Source organism: Eretmochelys imbricata, chromosome 1 (assembly GCF_965152235.1).
Source record: "Eretmochelys imbricata isolate rEreImb1 chromosome 1, rEreImb1.hap1, whole genome shotgun sequence".
Classification (NCBI taxonomy): Eukaryota; Metazoa; Chordata; order Testudines; family Cheloniidae; genus Eretmochelys; species Eretmochelys imbricata.
The window spans coordinates 258408920-258422290 of NC_135572.1; the positions used below are offsets into that span (position 1 = coordinate 258408920).

At 37.3% G+C, this 13371-nt stretch overlaps 1 protein-coding gene across 3 annotated transcripts in view; it reads left to right on the top strand.

The window, feature by feature from the left end:
* The window catches only part of CHPT1 (choline phosphotransferase 1), a 28731-nt gene that overhangs the window by 13192 nt on the left and 2168 nt on the right, over positions 1-13371 (top strand). The window contains exons 1-8 of one of the 3 annotated variants that reach the window (XM_077828323.1): positions 876-969; positions 1287-1434; positions 3524-3665; positions 5699-5783; positions 7592-7723; positions 8254-8412; positions 10297-10422; positions 10995-11105. In XM_077828323.1, the coding sequence (XP_077684449.1) occupies positions 946-969; positions 1287-1434; positions 3524-3665; positions 5699-5783; positions 7592-7723; positions 8254-8412; positions 10297-10422; positions 10995-11105 (927 nt within the window). In that variant the 5' untranslated portion in view covers positions 876-945. Of the gene's footprint in view, positions 1-875; positions 970-1286; positions 1435-3523; positions 3666-5698; positions 5784-7591; positions 7724-8253; positions 8413-9291; positions 9749-10296; positions 10425-10994; positions 11106-13371 lie in introns of those variants that run through there. The other 2 variants (XR_013347318.1, XM_077828312.1) reach the window with 2 other exon arrangements.

The window sequence follows — 13371 nt, forward strand, 5'->3', positions numbered from 1 at the left end:
ACAATGTATAATTTGTTATCCAGATACACTCACTCACCTTTAATAAACAGACTTTGAAAAGAAATATTATCTATCTTGATTACGATGTATGTGGTACAGCCAAATTCTGCCCTGTTACACCAGTAGCTCCCAGTGAGGAGGGATTGTAGAAGAGTAACTGAGGGCAGGATGTAACAGAGTTCCTATGTAGGGGTAGAAGAGAATTAATTTTCATGATTTCCGATGGTTTTTTATCTATTTGATATAAACATCTTGCATGTAACCTTTGACTTTGTTTCTTCCCGAATAATTTTTTGTGTAAAGTGTGATTGGTAACAACTAGGGGGCAAAAATGTGACCTAGACTGAAACTAGATTTGGGGGTATATGAGAAAAAGTAATCAGTAAGTACTAATTAGTTTCAAAATCGTACTGATTTCTGAAAGCTAAATCTCCCCTCCGAGATGGGACCACTACCATGGCAAGTCCTGCTAAACTAAAACCCAGTAATGAATGATCAAAAACAACCCACAATCAATTTAAAACAAGAACGAAATAAATGATCAAAGTCTACATTCAATAGACAGTTGCTCTTCATTCTTAAGAGAGAACCATTTATTTACTTGGGAGAGATTCTGCAAGGCACAAATGGAAGTTAGGTGTCTGCCCTTTGAGCCTTGAAAATCTCCAACTTTGTCTATTTAAAAACTAAAACTTCTGTTAACAAAATTACGTAATGCATTTTCTACTTTTAATTGCATATTAACTGAAATTTGATATACAAATATAACCAGTTCTCTAAATACCAAGGAAGAAAATAAAATTCAAAGTTAATCATCTAATTGACTTCAGAGAATTTGAATGAAATGCTGAACTCTTTTTTTTTTTTTTTTTTTTTTTTTTTAAGAAGCTCTTTTTGGGTTGGGTTCTGTGTCCATAAACCTGGATAGAACCACTCCTACTAATTATGTGCACCTGTCTCAATTTTCAGGTGAGAAAACTGAAGTTTATTAATCTTGATGCCACTTTAGATAGCTGTATCTACCTAAACTTTGTTTTGTAAATGAAAGCACAAGTGTGAGGCTGCATAGATTCTGTTTCAGTGATGTAAACTGAGTAATTCATTTCAGATTTACTGCAATTTACACTGCTAAAACTGAAAGAAGACTTTGGCCTGTCCATGGTAGTCTCTTAGCACGTTACTGCTCTGAAAGATTTTCATGCAGAGAAAATCTGTAGTATAATAGATTTTGGCTAATAGTAAGTAATCTGGAACTGACAGTATTGATATTTATGCATCTGTTTCAGGCACCGTTTTGGGTATTCCTCTTGTGTGCATTAGGACTCTTTGTTTACCAGTCCCTGGATGCTATTGATGGGAAACAAGCCAGAAGAACAAATAGTAGTTCCCCCTTAGGGGAACTTTTTGACCATGGCTGTGACAGTATTTCCACAGGTAACTATTTCTTCATTTTTAAAACTGGGGGGGGGGCACGGTAACTGGAAAAAACTAAATCCGAGTAAGGTACAGTCTGGCCTAATGGATAAAACTAGATTGGGACTCTGGAGTCCTGGATTCTCTTCCTGGCCTGCTGGGTGACTATGAACAAGTCACTTTGCCTGTGGGTGCCTCTGTTTTCCATCTGTAAAATGGGAATAAGACTACTGACCTCATTTGTAAAGCTCTTTGAGAACTGGTGATGAAAAGCTCTGTATGAGAGCTAGCTGGTTATTACTTACTAACCTAGGGAGTGGGAAAATATTTTAGAAGTGGCCTTGAGACATGTATAATGCATGTTACCTAGTTCTTGCAGGCGTACATTGAGAGTATGAAGTGAGTGCGTTCCTCTATTGAATCTTACCAATTTTTCTAAGCAATGCAGTACATTCAAAGATTTCCTTGGAGAGAAGTGCAGTATCGCCAGGCAGTAGGCACACCATCCTGCAGACTTTTTTTAACATTAGCGTCTACAGTATATATTTCCGCTAGATCCGAGATGACTAATACAAGTAACAATAAGGAATTAAATCTCTCCTGACCTGGTACTGTAGTTCTAACAATTTTTAAGTGTGTTCACTTTTCCTCATTTCACTTTCATAGTTCCTGATTATGTTGATGTGACTCAATCTTTCTAATTAGAAAAGGTTTCATTTCCTTTTAAGGAAGAAATCAAAATGATGGGCTAGATTGCTTCCATCAAAAAAACAAAACAAACTAAAATATGCAAGTTCTTGTGTTTCTTTCTCGTGAAGTGATGCTTTTCTGAATTGCTGTCCAAGTCACAATTTTTAATTGGCTACTGCTTAATATCTGAAATTAATAGCCCACTTTTGTTGTTGTTTGTACTATAAACCTTAACTTATCTTGGCAATTTAGCATCAAATTAAAATTGAACTGCAGGTATTTATACTGTATCTAGCATCTTAGATACTTATACAGCCCTCATCACTGTGTTCGAGCCACATAAGTAGTGAGGCCAGCCTTCAGTTTTTCTGTCGAGTAAGTTATGACAGATGTTTGATTAACCCAGTAAATAGGCTTTGGTATGTGTGATGGCCCCAAGTCTAGGGACTGGGTCCTGTTCCTGAGGGGATAGGGTGTTGAGGGGATGGGGCTTTGCAGAACCTCCCCTGCAGTGACAGCTCCTGCAGCTCTGGTTACATGGGGCTGGCTCAGCTCAGCTCCCTACTCTGGGCATTGTCACCTCCAGGATCACACCACCACTCAGGTTTGGCTCCTCCCCCTCTGGGGGAACCAGCTGGGCCAGATTTGTGTGAGTAGCATGACCTAGCACACAGGCATCACAGTGCCCCTCACTCATATTTGAGCTGGCTACCTTCGCATCATCGTGACGGAGGAGTAGCTGAGCCAAACCTGAGTGGCACTGTGACCCCATGCACCAGGCCACAACAGTCTTGCGGGACTGGAACTGTCATGTGATCCTTTGAAACATTCCAGTTACCCAGTTTTAGGTCACAACCCACAGGTTGAGAAACCCTGACCTAAACCTAATGAAACAAGGAACACTACAGTGAGTGCTTAGCTGTGTGTGATGTAGTTAAGGTTACCCAAGAGTTCATTTTCTTGCCATTTTCACAATATTCCAATTCTCTAAAGATTTTGTGATGAGATTCCCTATATTTGATCTGCACTTGATGATGGTGCAATGTGTTTTTGTTTTTAAACAGATTTCAGAAAAAAAAGTTTATTCTAAAATGTAAAACCTCTTTTTACAGTAATCTGTAACTCACTATCACTACCCTATAACCGTGTTACACAACATGTGGGTATGTCTCCCTGGTTGTGAGGTGGGAGGGCTGAAAAGGTTAAGATGGCTGAGCCTCTAACAACACATTATGGGGCTGTAAAGGGCACCATATGTTTCATTTTCCTGAAGGGGGCTCAGCTTCAAGTTTGGGAAATGCTGTCCAACAAGTCACTATACTGTTGATGCTATTGCAATCAAACTTTGTCTAGTGTTTGTCTTTAAAATTGCAGGTAGTATAATTATTTATGACTAACCATGCTTATCTCTGCCTTTCAGTTTTTGTTTCCATTGGAGCCTGCATAGCTGTTCGACTGGGAACGAACCCTGACTGGCTGTTTTTCTGTTCTTTTGTGGGAATGTTCATGTTTTATTGTGCTCACTGGCAGACATATGTATCGGGCATGTTAAAGTTTGGAAAGTAAGTAGAACTCTTTTCAGAATTGTACATATTTGATCTTTGCACTTGACCCATCAAATTTTGACACCTCATTTTACTTTCCACCCATCCTTCCCTCTTAGCCCAGCCCAAAAAAAAAAAAAATCTCAATCTCTTGTTTTATCTGAAATTCATATCTGGTCCGGGACCTGAAATCCATATCAAAACTGACATTCCTTTTTACAGATGTCCCTGAGACCTCTGTAAAATTGCTATTGATTTGCAATACATTAAACTCTATTTACAGTAATGGCTTCGTAAAGTCACTGTTAGTCATTGGGGTGCACAGTACTTCCCAGAGCTCCAAGAGCACAGTGGACACTTCACCTCACTTCTCCACTGTTTGAGGAGGGTGCAGCATTTATGCTTCGTTGAGCCTATCCAGGGGTACGTGGCCTGTGCTCTTCTACTTTGGGGAGGCTAGTCCTGGAAGTGATGTTAACCTTGTATATTCCTTACAGTCGAGAGTACAAGGACCATGCTATGTCCACTCAGTCCTCCTCCTTGTTCAGCTCAGACAAAGAAGTTTGTTTAGGTTTGCAGATGATAATGCTGCCTGCTTCTTGTTTCCAATGTCACTTGAAAGTGAGAACAGACGTTTGCATGGCACTGTTGTAGCTAGTGTCCCAAGATATTTACATGCAAGATACACTAAAGATCCATATGTCCCTTCATGCTTCAACCACCATTCCAGGGGATATGCATCCATGTGTCATTTTCATCATCTGAGTCAGATCCCACCAGCAGAAGGTTGATTTTCTTCTTTGGTGGTTTGGATTCTGTAGTTTCCGCATTGCAGTGTTGCTCTTTTCAGATTTCTGAAAGGATGCTCCACACCTCGTCCCTCTCGGATTTTGGAAGGCACTTCAGATTCTTAAACTTTGGGTCGAGTGCTGTAGCTATCTTTAGAAATTCCATATTGGTATCTTTTTTGCTTTTTGTCAAATTTGTGGTGAAAGTATTCTTAAAACGAACAACATGTGCTGGGTTATCATCTGAGACTACTATAATATGAAAAATATGACAGAATGCAGGTAAAAGAGCAGGAGACATACAATTCTCCCCCAAGGAGTTTAGTTACAAATTTAATTAACACGTTATTTTTTTAACAAGCATCATCACCATGGATGCATGTCCCCTGGAATGGTGGTTGAAGCATGAAGAAGCATACGAATCTTTAGCGCATCTGGCACATAAATATCTTGTTACGCTGGCTACAACAGTGGCATGGGAATGCCTGTTCTCACTTTCAGGTGACATTATAATTAAGAAGTGGGCAGCATTACCTCCTGTAAATGTTCTTTTTAACCTCTCACTAGAAAAAGGAAAAATAGTCCAAAACTAGAGGAATGGTTTTGTTTTTTAAAAAAAGGGAGGTTATGGAAAAATCAATGCATCAATTTCATATCTAGCAAAATGCGCGTGACAAACAAATGTTCGATATTTGGCTGCCATTTATTCAACACTCAAAGTACATTTGCCTGCAAAAATACTGACCACACCTGTCTAATTTTAGTGAATATTGATGTTTGATAATCACATTGTTTGATAAATGGTCAGTTTCACTCAAGTTAATAAAACAGGCCCTGGATGGTATAAAGACTCACTCTACAAAACGAATAGAACCTTGTTAAATAGAGAGATCTGATGATGATACTACTGTTTGTTTTTTGTTAAAAGCTCACTGTTGTAATTATCGTTTTGCTTAATATTTATATAACAGTGATTTGTAAGCTTGTTAAAATTTCCAAAATAGCTATACAGTATTTAAAAAAAAAAAAAAAAAACAAACCTCCCAAGTTTTCTGTGCATAACTATAAATGATAAACAGGTATTTAGCAAAGTATGTTTTTGCTTTAGTTGGTATGTAGAATTCTGTGGTCACAGAAATCAGGTATTTTATATACATGGCATGTCCTGAATGTATACATTTTAATTACCTAATCATTTATTCCCATTCCCTCCCCCCAACAAACAGATGTATGAACTAAGCCTGCTGCCTCTTTTCTTTCTAGGGTTGATGTAACTGAAGTTCAGATAGCCATAATAATCCTCTTCTTGATGTCTGCATTTGGTGGAACTACTATGTGGGACTATAAGGTAAGTGTATCAAGCATTCAGACTTTCACAGTTGTATCTGAAGCTGTCATGTGCAGGTGTATTGATGTTTAGTAATTGCTTTTCAAATCTTCTGTATTCAGCTTATGTTATATTTGTTAAATCTTATTTTTTTATTTAATTTTAATACCTACAAATGTTGCTTTATATATTTACTATAGGGTGCCTGTTTCCATGTAGTTCAGTACTGTATCTCTTGGATGTGATTGTGTGGTTTCCTATGCATGAATTTAGAGCTACACAGAGGAAAAAGACCCCATCTGCCATATATAAACTTTAGGCCTGGAAAATACATTTTGATTATAGTTCAAAGGAATCTTACCCACAGTCTATTTTTCAGATGTAAGTTTCTGTTACATCCAATTTTTATATTTAATTATTCCTGTACCATAAATTTCTGCTCAAAATTATAATTTTTAAAGTAGACTGTCTCAATTGTAAAACAAACTGTCCATTAAAATCTACAAATCCACTGGGCTAAATTTTGCTTTATGCTGATGTAAATATGGAGTAACTGTTAAAGTTAATGGAGCTGCACTGGATTTACACTGGCGTAAGAGCTGATCTGGCCCTGTAACTTTAAAATGTCTACCCAGCAGTCCTCTGGCATCAGTATATTAAAAAATATTTCCAGCCTATTTGAGGGAAGGGGGAACAGCTCATATGTTTCATGTAGAATAGGACCATATAGGATTGAATTTAAATATTTTTAAAAATTGAAAACAATTTGAAGCCTGCTGTATATTGGACTGTAGTTCCTGTTCCTGGTGTTGGTTTCATCTGTATAATACACCGTACTAGTTGATTGGAATAGATATCAATACCATCAAGTTAATTTTGCAGTCTAAATTATTTTGGTAATGTTTTATTGTATCTGACTCATTCATCAATCTGGCAATTATGAAATGGCAAATTATTTTTAGAGGAAAATGTTCTCTTAAACAGTTCGGTTTTCTTCTCCCCAAATCGTTTTTGTTCTGTTTCTGAAACTATTAAGATTGAAATGCAAACCATAAGTGGGATCTTCAAACTTCACAAACTTGGCTAATTGACTATATATTCTTTTTGTGTTAATTGGTGGATTGTTTTGAGATGCAGAGATCTCTGCCTTACATTTTAATGTTAAAGAAAAAACAAGTCTGTCTCCAAAAATATGTAGTCCGTGGTTTCAGAAAATTTATTGCTCCTCTTTTTTAACCCTTTGCTGCCTTGGAAGTTTTCTTGAAACTGCATTTGACTCTAAAAGGTAAATATTTTGTTAAATCTATATCTGGATAATATACATAATGCAAAGATGCATCATATAGCATAGTATGTAATGTGATCACAAAGCAGGCAGATGGAGTTTGCATTTCCTGTGGTGCTCCATTGTGCTGACCAATGAATTTAGAAAGAACTATCCTTTTTCCTCTGACACAGATTTCTGTTCAATCAAATCTGAAATACTTAGCAAAGTATAAAAAGAGCTTAAGGGTGTTGCAAATTCTAAAGCACCATAAAATACAGCTGAATTTCAAGGGCAGAATTTAACCACCTACTTCTCCAGGATTTAAACATTTCTCCCACTCCCCTACCCCCCCCCCCCCGGCCTCCCACCCACCAGAAAAAGGTATCCTATCATCTTAAGGACAGGACTGTACTCTGAAATTGTTGATTTGAGTATAAGTTTCAAGGAAAAGGGATAGTTAAAATAAAGCAATACAAATTGTTTTTGGAGATTTCAGCAGCAGTTTAACTTTTTCCAAGGAATGATGTCCTTTAATTTTTTAAAAAAACATTTTTCTTGCAAGATCCCTTTGATAGACCTAAAATTGAAGACTTTTCCTGTTCTTGGAATAGTGGGTGGAGCATTATTTTCCTGTTCCAACTATTTCCATGTCATCTTTGGTGGTGGAGTTGGCAAAAATGGATCTACAATCGCAGTAAGCTATTTTAGAATTTAAACTGTATTCTAATACTGGGGGGGGAAGAAGCGGTTTACTGTGTTTGGCTTGTATGTTAAATTCTTACATTACAAAAAATTTAGTTCTTCTGATCATCTTACTGACTATTTAAGCAATCTAATACATTGATTCTACTGTTTGATATACCTTAATGCTGTCTGTAAAGCCATTAAATATATATGAATGAGACAGCTAATAACTCAACTGCAGTGGTAATCCAAGTCACATTTTCTGTATACCCTTGATTAGGGGTCTTGTATTGTCAGAGAAACTGCCATGAGGTTTGAGTTTATAAAATAGAATGGGAAAGAAAAGTCAATGCGAGTGCCCCTGCTGCACAGCAACTCAGGACCTGAATTTTTTTTTCTTCCAGACATGTTGAGTACATGTGACTTCATTTGGCTTTTAGTGGAAGTTGTAGTTGGTCAGCAGTCCTGAAAATTGGGTCCAAAAATTTATGGTATGATTCAAGTTATGATGAGAAATGTTTTCTGCTTTGTGTGTTTCAGGGCACTAGTGTTCTTTCACCAGGCCTCCATATAGGGCTAATTATCACTTTGGCAATAATGATCTATAAAAAATCTACAACTCAGCTGTTTGAAAAGCATCCTTGCCTCTATGTCTTAACATTTGGATTTGTGAGTGCTAAGATCACACAAAAATTGGTGGTAAGGAATCTTGTTTGTTTTTATTTATTGGATGTGTGTATTTGGTACTTTTGAGAGTAGTGCTGTAGGTGGGCATTGTGTAAGCTCTCCTACTCAACTCTGCTAATATACCCTGTTGGCTATTGCAGAACCTCTATTACTACAACAACTAACCTGGGCCTGTCAGAGACTGGCTGGAATTCACCAAGGGGACCTAACTGCCACTTGAGGTGGCCACGGTCAAAATTTAATCCTCAAAATCCTAGGTGCCTAAACTCCCTAGGCTCCTGATCTTCTACTGCGGGGAAATGGAGACTACCAGCAGCATGCAGCTTAGCAACTAACTTTCACCTGTGCTTCAGTGCGGTTCACAAACTAGATATTTACCCACTATCTCTGCTGTGGGATCCAATCCAATAGATGTGCTCAGAGCCCTCCTTAGAGCATAGCAGCTGGATTGGGGTCTGCACAAAACAGCCTGAGGAGCAGGTCATGATGACTCTGCCTGATTCAAAACTTGGTTCTCCCGTGTCCCAGATGAGTGCCTTAATTACTGGGCTATGGGGGTGTCTGTCTTGCCTGTTGAAACTTTCACTTTTATAAAATAATTATTCATTGGGCCAAAGAGGGGGAGTGCAACTTCATAACCCACTGGTTAGGGCACTAACCTGTTATGCAGGAGACTCAAATTCAAGGCCAATAGTCAAATATTTTGTACAAAGTGGAACAGCTTCAACAGGAGACATCAAGATCCATCCAAGAATACCCTATAGCCAAGCGGTTACGGCATTCCTGCCTTAACTTTTTAATCTTTAGACTAAGGCATACACAGAGTTCTTCTAGACAACTGAAAGTACAATGTTATGTTTATCTACATTATTTTTCTTTTTCATTCGTAAGAGGGCAGGACTCACCAGACTGAGATCTGCCTTACCCGACAGGAAACCACAAAATCAACAAGCTCGTTAGCATTATTCTGGATATAAATATTGGAGGACCTTTTTCTTGTGACTCTTTGTTTTGTATGGGTACATGCTTTGACTATTCCAAGTGTCTAACAAACCTTCACTGTAAAGCTAAATAGAAAAGGATTAGGTTTGAGTTGAGAAGCAACTACTTGGCTTACAGCAAGAATGGCACAGACTCGCTGCTTAGACTTCACAAGCGCATACAGAGCAGAGTAACAAGGAAGGACTCGATCCAGAAGGCTCAGTAAGACTGTTTGAAGGCGTACAAGAACCTGTAAACACAGCTAGTTACCAGTCAGAAGGAGAGAAGGCCTTTGGGAAGGAAGAGCTCTTTGTGCAGTTGTTACAGAGCTCTATGTGCAGTTGTTACATACCTTTTGGATCCAAAGGTAGCTTGTTTTACTTAATGGAAGTCTTCGTTATAGCTAACATGTTGACAGCACTAACACATTTGACCAGTGTCACTGTTTTGTTGTCTAGTAGTCACATGAGCTTCATGGTGATGTCACTTTCTTTGTTATGGGTGGTGAGGTGAGAAACTTGCATACTTATACTGCTTTAATGTAAAGGGGTTCTAGGAGTAACAGCAGCAGCAATGCTGAAACTAACTGAGCAGCAAGCAGGCATGTATTAGAGAGGCAGAGGAGATAGGGTGAGCCAAAAGCATTCTTGTGGTGGTGCTCTTGGGCTCACCCAAAAGACCTTCCTAAATAGTAGCAGAGCTTAAAGTAACTTTAAATAGAAGATGTCCTTATAAAAAAACCTGGGGGTTTTAGTCAATTGAACAGGTTTACTGTCCCTTTTTAAAAGCATTATTTATTTGTACTGTTCCTTAATTTAAATATTTGTTACCATAATAGTTCATATTCTCAAAGTAAATTTTTCATTGATGCCAAATGTCAAGCTTTGTAGCTTTATCAAATCTTGTTTTATGTAGGTGGCCCACATGACAAAAAGCGAGATCTATCTTCAAGATACTGCATTTATTGGGCCAGGTCTTCTATTTTTGGACCAGTACTTCAACAGTTTTATTGATGAATATATTGTTCTATGGATAGCATTGGTAAGCATTTATTTTAAACTTTAATTTACAAATCCACTGAAACAGTGTTAAACACTTATTTTCATACGGAGGTGTATATAAGGGGCAGGTTGAAAACTCAGTCCCTCTTATCCCATGCCATCAGTTAAACTAGTTGTTTCTCCTTTCTTGGCACCCAATACAGTGGTAGCTATTCTCTACAATTCATGGTTTGGGGCTGAAGTTTAGGACAAAAGAAAATCCTGGAGACTCATGCCATGAATTCAGGTTTTTGCTCTGATGTTAACCTTAATTTAGCAGAGTAAGTTAATCATTCATTCAGATCGAAAGCTTTGTTAGCAGTGGAAATACAAATACATGGTTAATTTGCAATAATGGTTTTAAAAAGTCAAATTGAAGTTAAAAACTTGTAAATTAACATGGTGGAGTATAAATTAATCACTTAAATACCTTTTTAAAACTACTGACCCAACAATCGATGGGATTAACAAAGATATTCTTAAAATAAATGAATATGAGGGCTGAGCTATAGGGTAGACCTTTTGGTTTCAAAGCTTTTTTTTGGTAACATTAATTTGTTTGTTTATTTTTAGGTTATATCCTTGTTTGATTTGCTGAGATACTCCACTGGTGTATGCATGCAGATTGCTGCTCACCTTCGCATACATGTCTTCAGAATTTCATCACTTCAAGCTCCTGAACAGGTTCAAAACCATACTGACTGACTAGTAGTTCAAGCAGAAGAGGAGAAGCAGTTAGGGGAATAATGAATGAAGTAGATCCCCTTTTCAGGAATACAGACAAAGCTTTTCAAGAAAAGACAGTGAAAAGCTCAGTAATTTGCTCAGATAACCAATACGATTACTTAAATATGAAGTTGTGCAGAGTCTATTGTGATTTATGCTTGTATCATGAAGCATAAAATTCCTCCATTGTATTCTAGACATTGCAATCATTACTTTTGATCATGGATTCATCAGTCTGAAACTGATTTTCTGCCATGCACTAGATTCTCCTTGATTGAGAAAAGATAACTTTTAATTCTGGTACATAGACTGACTACAAATCTAAAGTACTCAATACTAGAATTCTAGAGCTGTTTCGTTTCACACAAACTTTTCTAAAATCTCAAACTGCTGAGAATTGCTATGAAATTAATCAGGTTTCCAGTCTGCGCCTAAAATAAATTTCAAATCAAGACTGATTAAAAATTAACCATCCAGCAACTCACTGCTGCTGTTACTATAATACATGGTGTTTGACACTGTGAAGAGAAGTCAATGGAGCTCAGTGCCTGACAAATCCAAGCTTTTTTGTTTAAAAAAACAAAACTACTGGATTTTCTCTTCCTGCTTCATCTTTTATACCAAACTCTGCCTACCAATTTCAAATATCATTATCTCTGAGTACAGGTTCAGGGGTGAAGCCTCCATTTCAGCAGTTACTGAAAATATATATTGCTTGAGTTTCCTTCTAAGGCCTGGCTTCTAGTTTTGCACCCATTATAATTTGTAAGTAATACTGAATTTCCATCAAGTATCTAATTTACAAGCAACATCAGATGGATCTAAATGGCATAAATTTTAGCCCTAGTTATTTGCACCAGTAAAACTGAAAGTGCAAATCTGCAGGACTAAATATTTGGCCTATATATTTAGAGATCTGATCAGCAAGGATCCTTTGAACACAACTGTGCAACCCATCAGAGTAACTGCCATCAAAATGTGTTCTCTGTAGTTTTACTTTGTTATGGTAATAACAAGCTGTATGTAAGACTTTTTTTTAAACACAGACTCTAAGGAATTAAGTATAACTTGTTAACTCATAGGAAAGCCTGGTATTTAAGTATGAAAATCTGTCTAGAATAAGATCTCAAAAGATTAAGTACAAAACAGTGTATCAGACACTTCACTGTATTTCATCATGGATTATTATAAAGCAATATCCCATGTGAATACATGGGTAATACATTTGTCTATTTGAAAATACTGGCCAAAAATAATGGTAATCTAAAACCCAGTGTTTAAATAAATGAGAATCAGCAGAAGAGATCTGACTTACTTTAGCTAAGGGCTAGTGACATTTCCACCAAATCGAATTTTTAGGTAGCAAACATAACATAGATGTCAACCCTAACTTTTCACCCCTCCAAGCTGTTTCAATAGACTAGTTACAAAAGCCCTTCAATGTGAAAGTACCCCTTATCAATTTCTGGCTTGCAGTTTAAGCAATGAAGAATGCAGTTCACAACATTCACAAAGCTTGGAATATACTAAAGACTTTCACTTTTGTGAAGAAACCCACCAACATTATTACTGCAATAATATCCTGTTAGATTTCAAGTGGGTGAAAGCTCTCACCTTCATGCACCTGTGATATCTGCACTCCTGTGGTGGTGTTTCTTACTGCTTCTAATAAACTTGAAAAACATTGTTTACCAAACATTCTGAATAAAGGTTATACTTTCTGGGTATGAGGTTCTCTACCTCTTATTTATTATTAGAGAATCCTACTGGAAACTAGGATCATTGATCACTGAGATTATATTACTGCTTGCCATCAGTGGTGCTGCACTTATGTGAATCACATGACTCCCCCGACCATCTAGATAAGGCTTAAGAGTTCATCCTCCTCACCCTGTTCAATAAACTGGGAGAAAAGCATCATGCACAAATGAACTTTTAACATTCATTTTCATGTATGTTGTTCATAAGATACAGAGTGAAAAGTAGCAATGACAACTTTAACAGTTCTCAGTGAGATGCATCAGTTGCTCAAAAATACTGTAAAAGAGAACTGCTTAATGAAAGAATTTTCAGTGACTCGGCAGTTTCTCATCCACAACAAGCTCAGCCTTATTTTCAGTAACCAGCAAGCCTAAGAAGCTTGTGTTGTACTCTCAAAACAAGTTGCAATGTAGGGTAGAGTTGTGCCTGTGGGTATTAATGTTGTAGGTAATACTTTCTATTG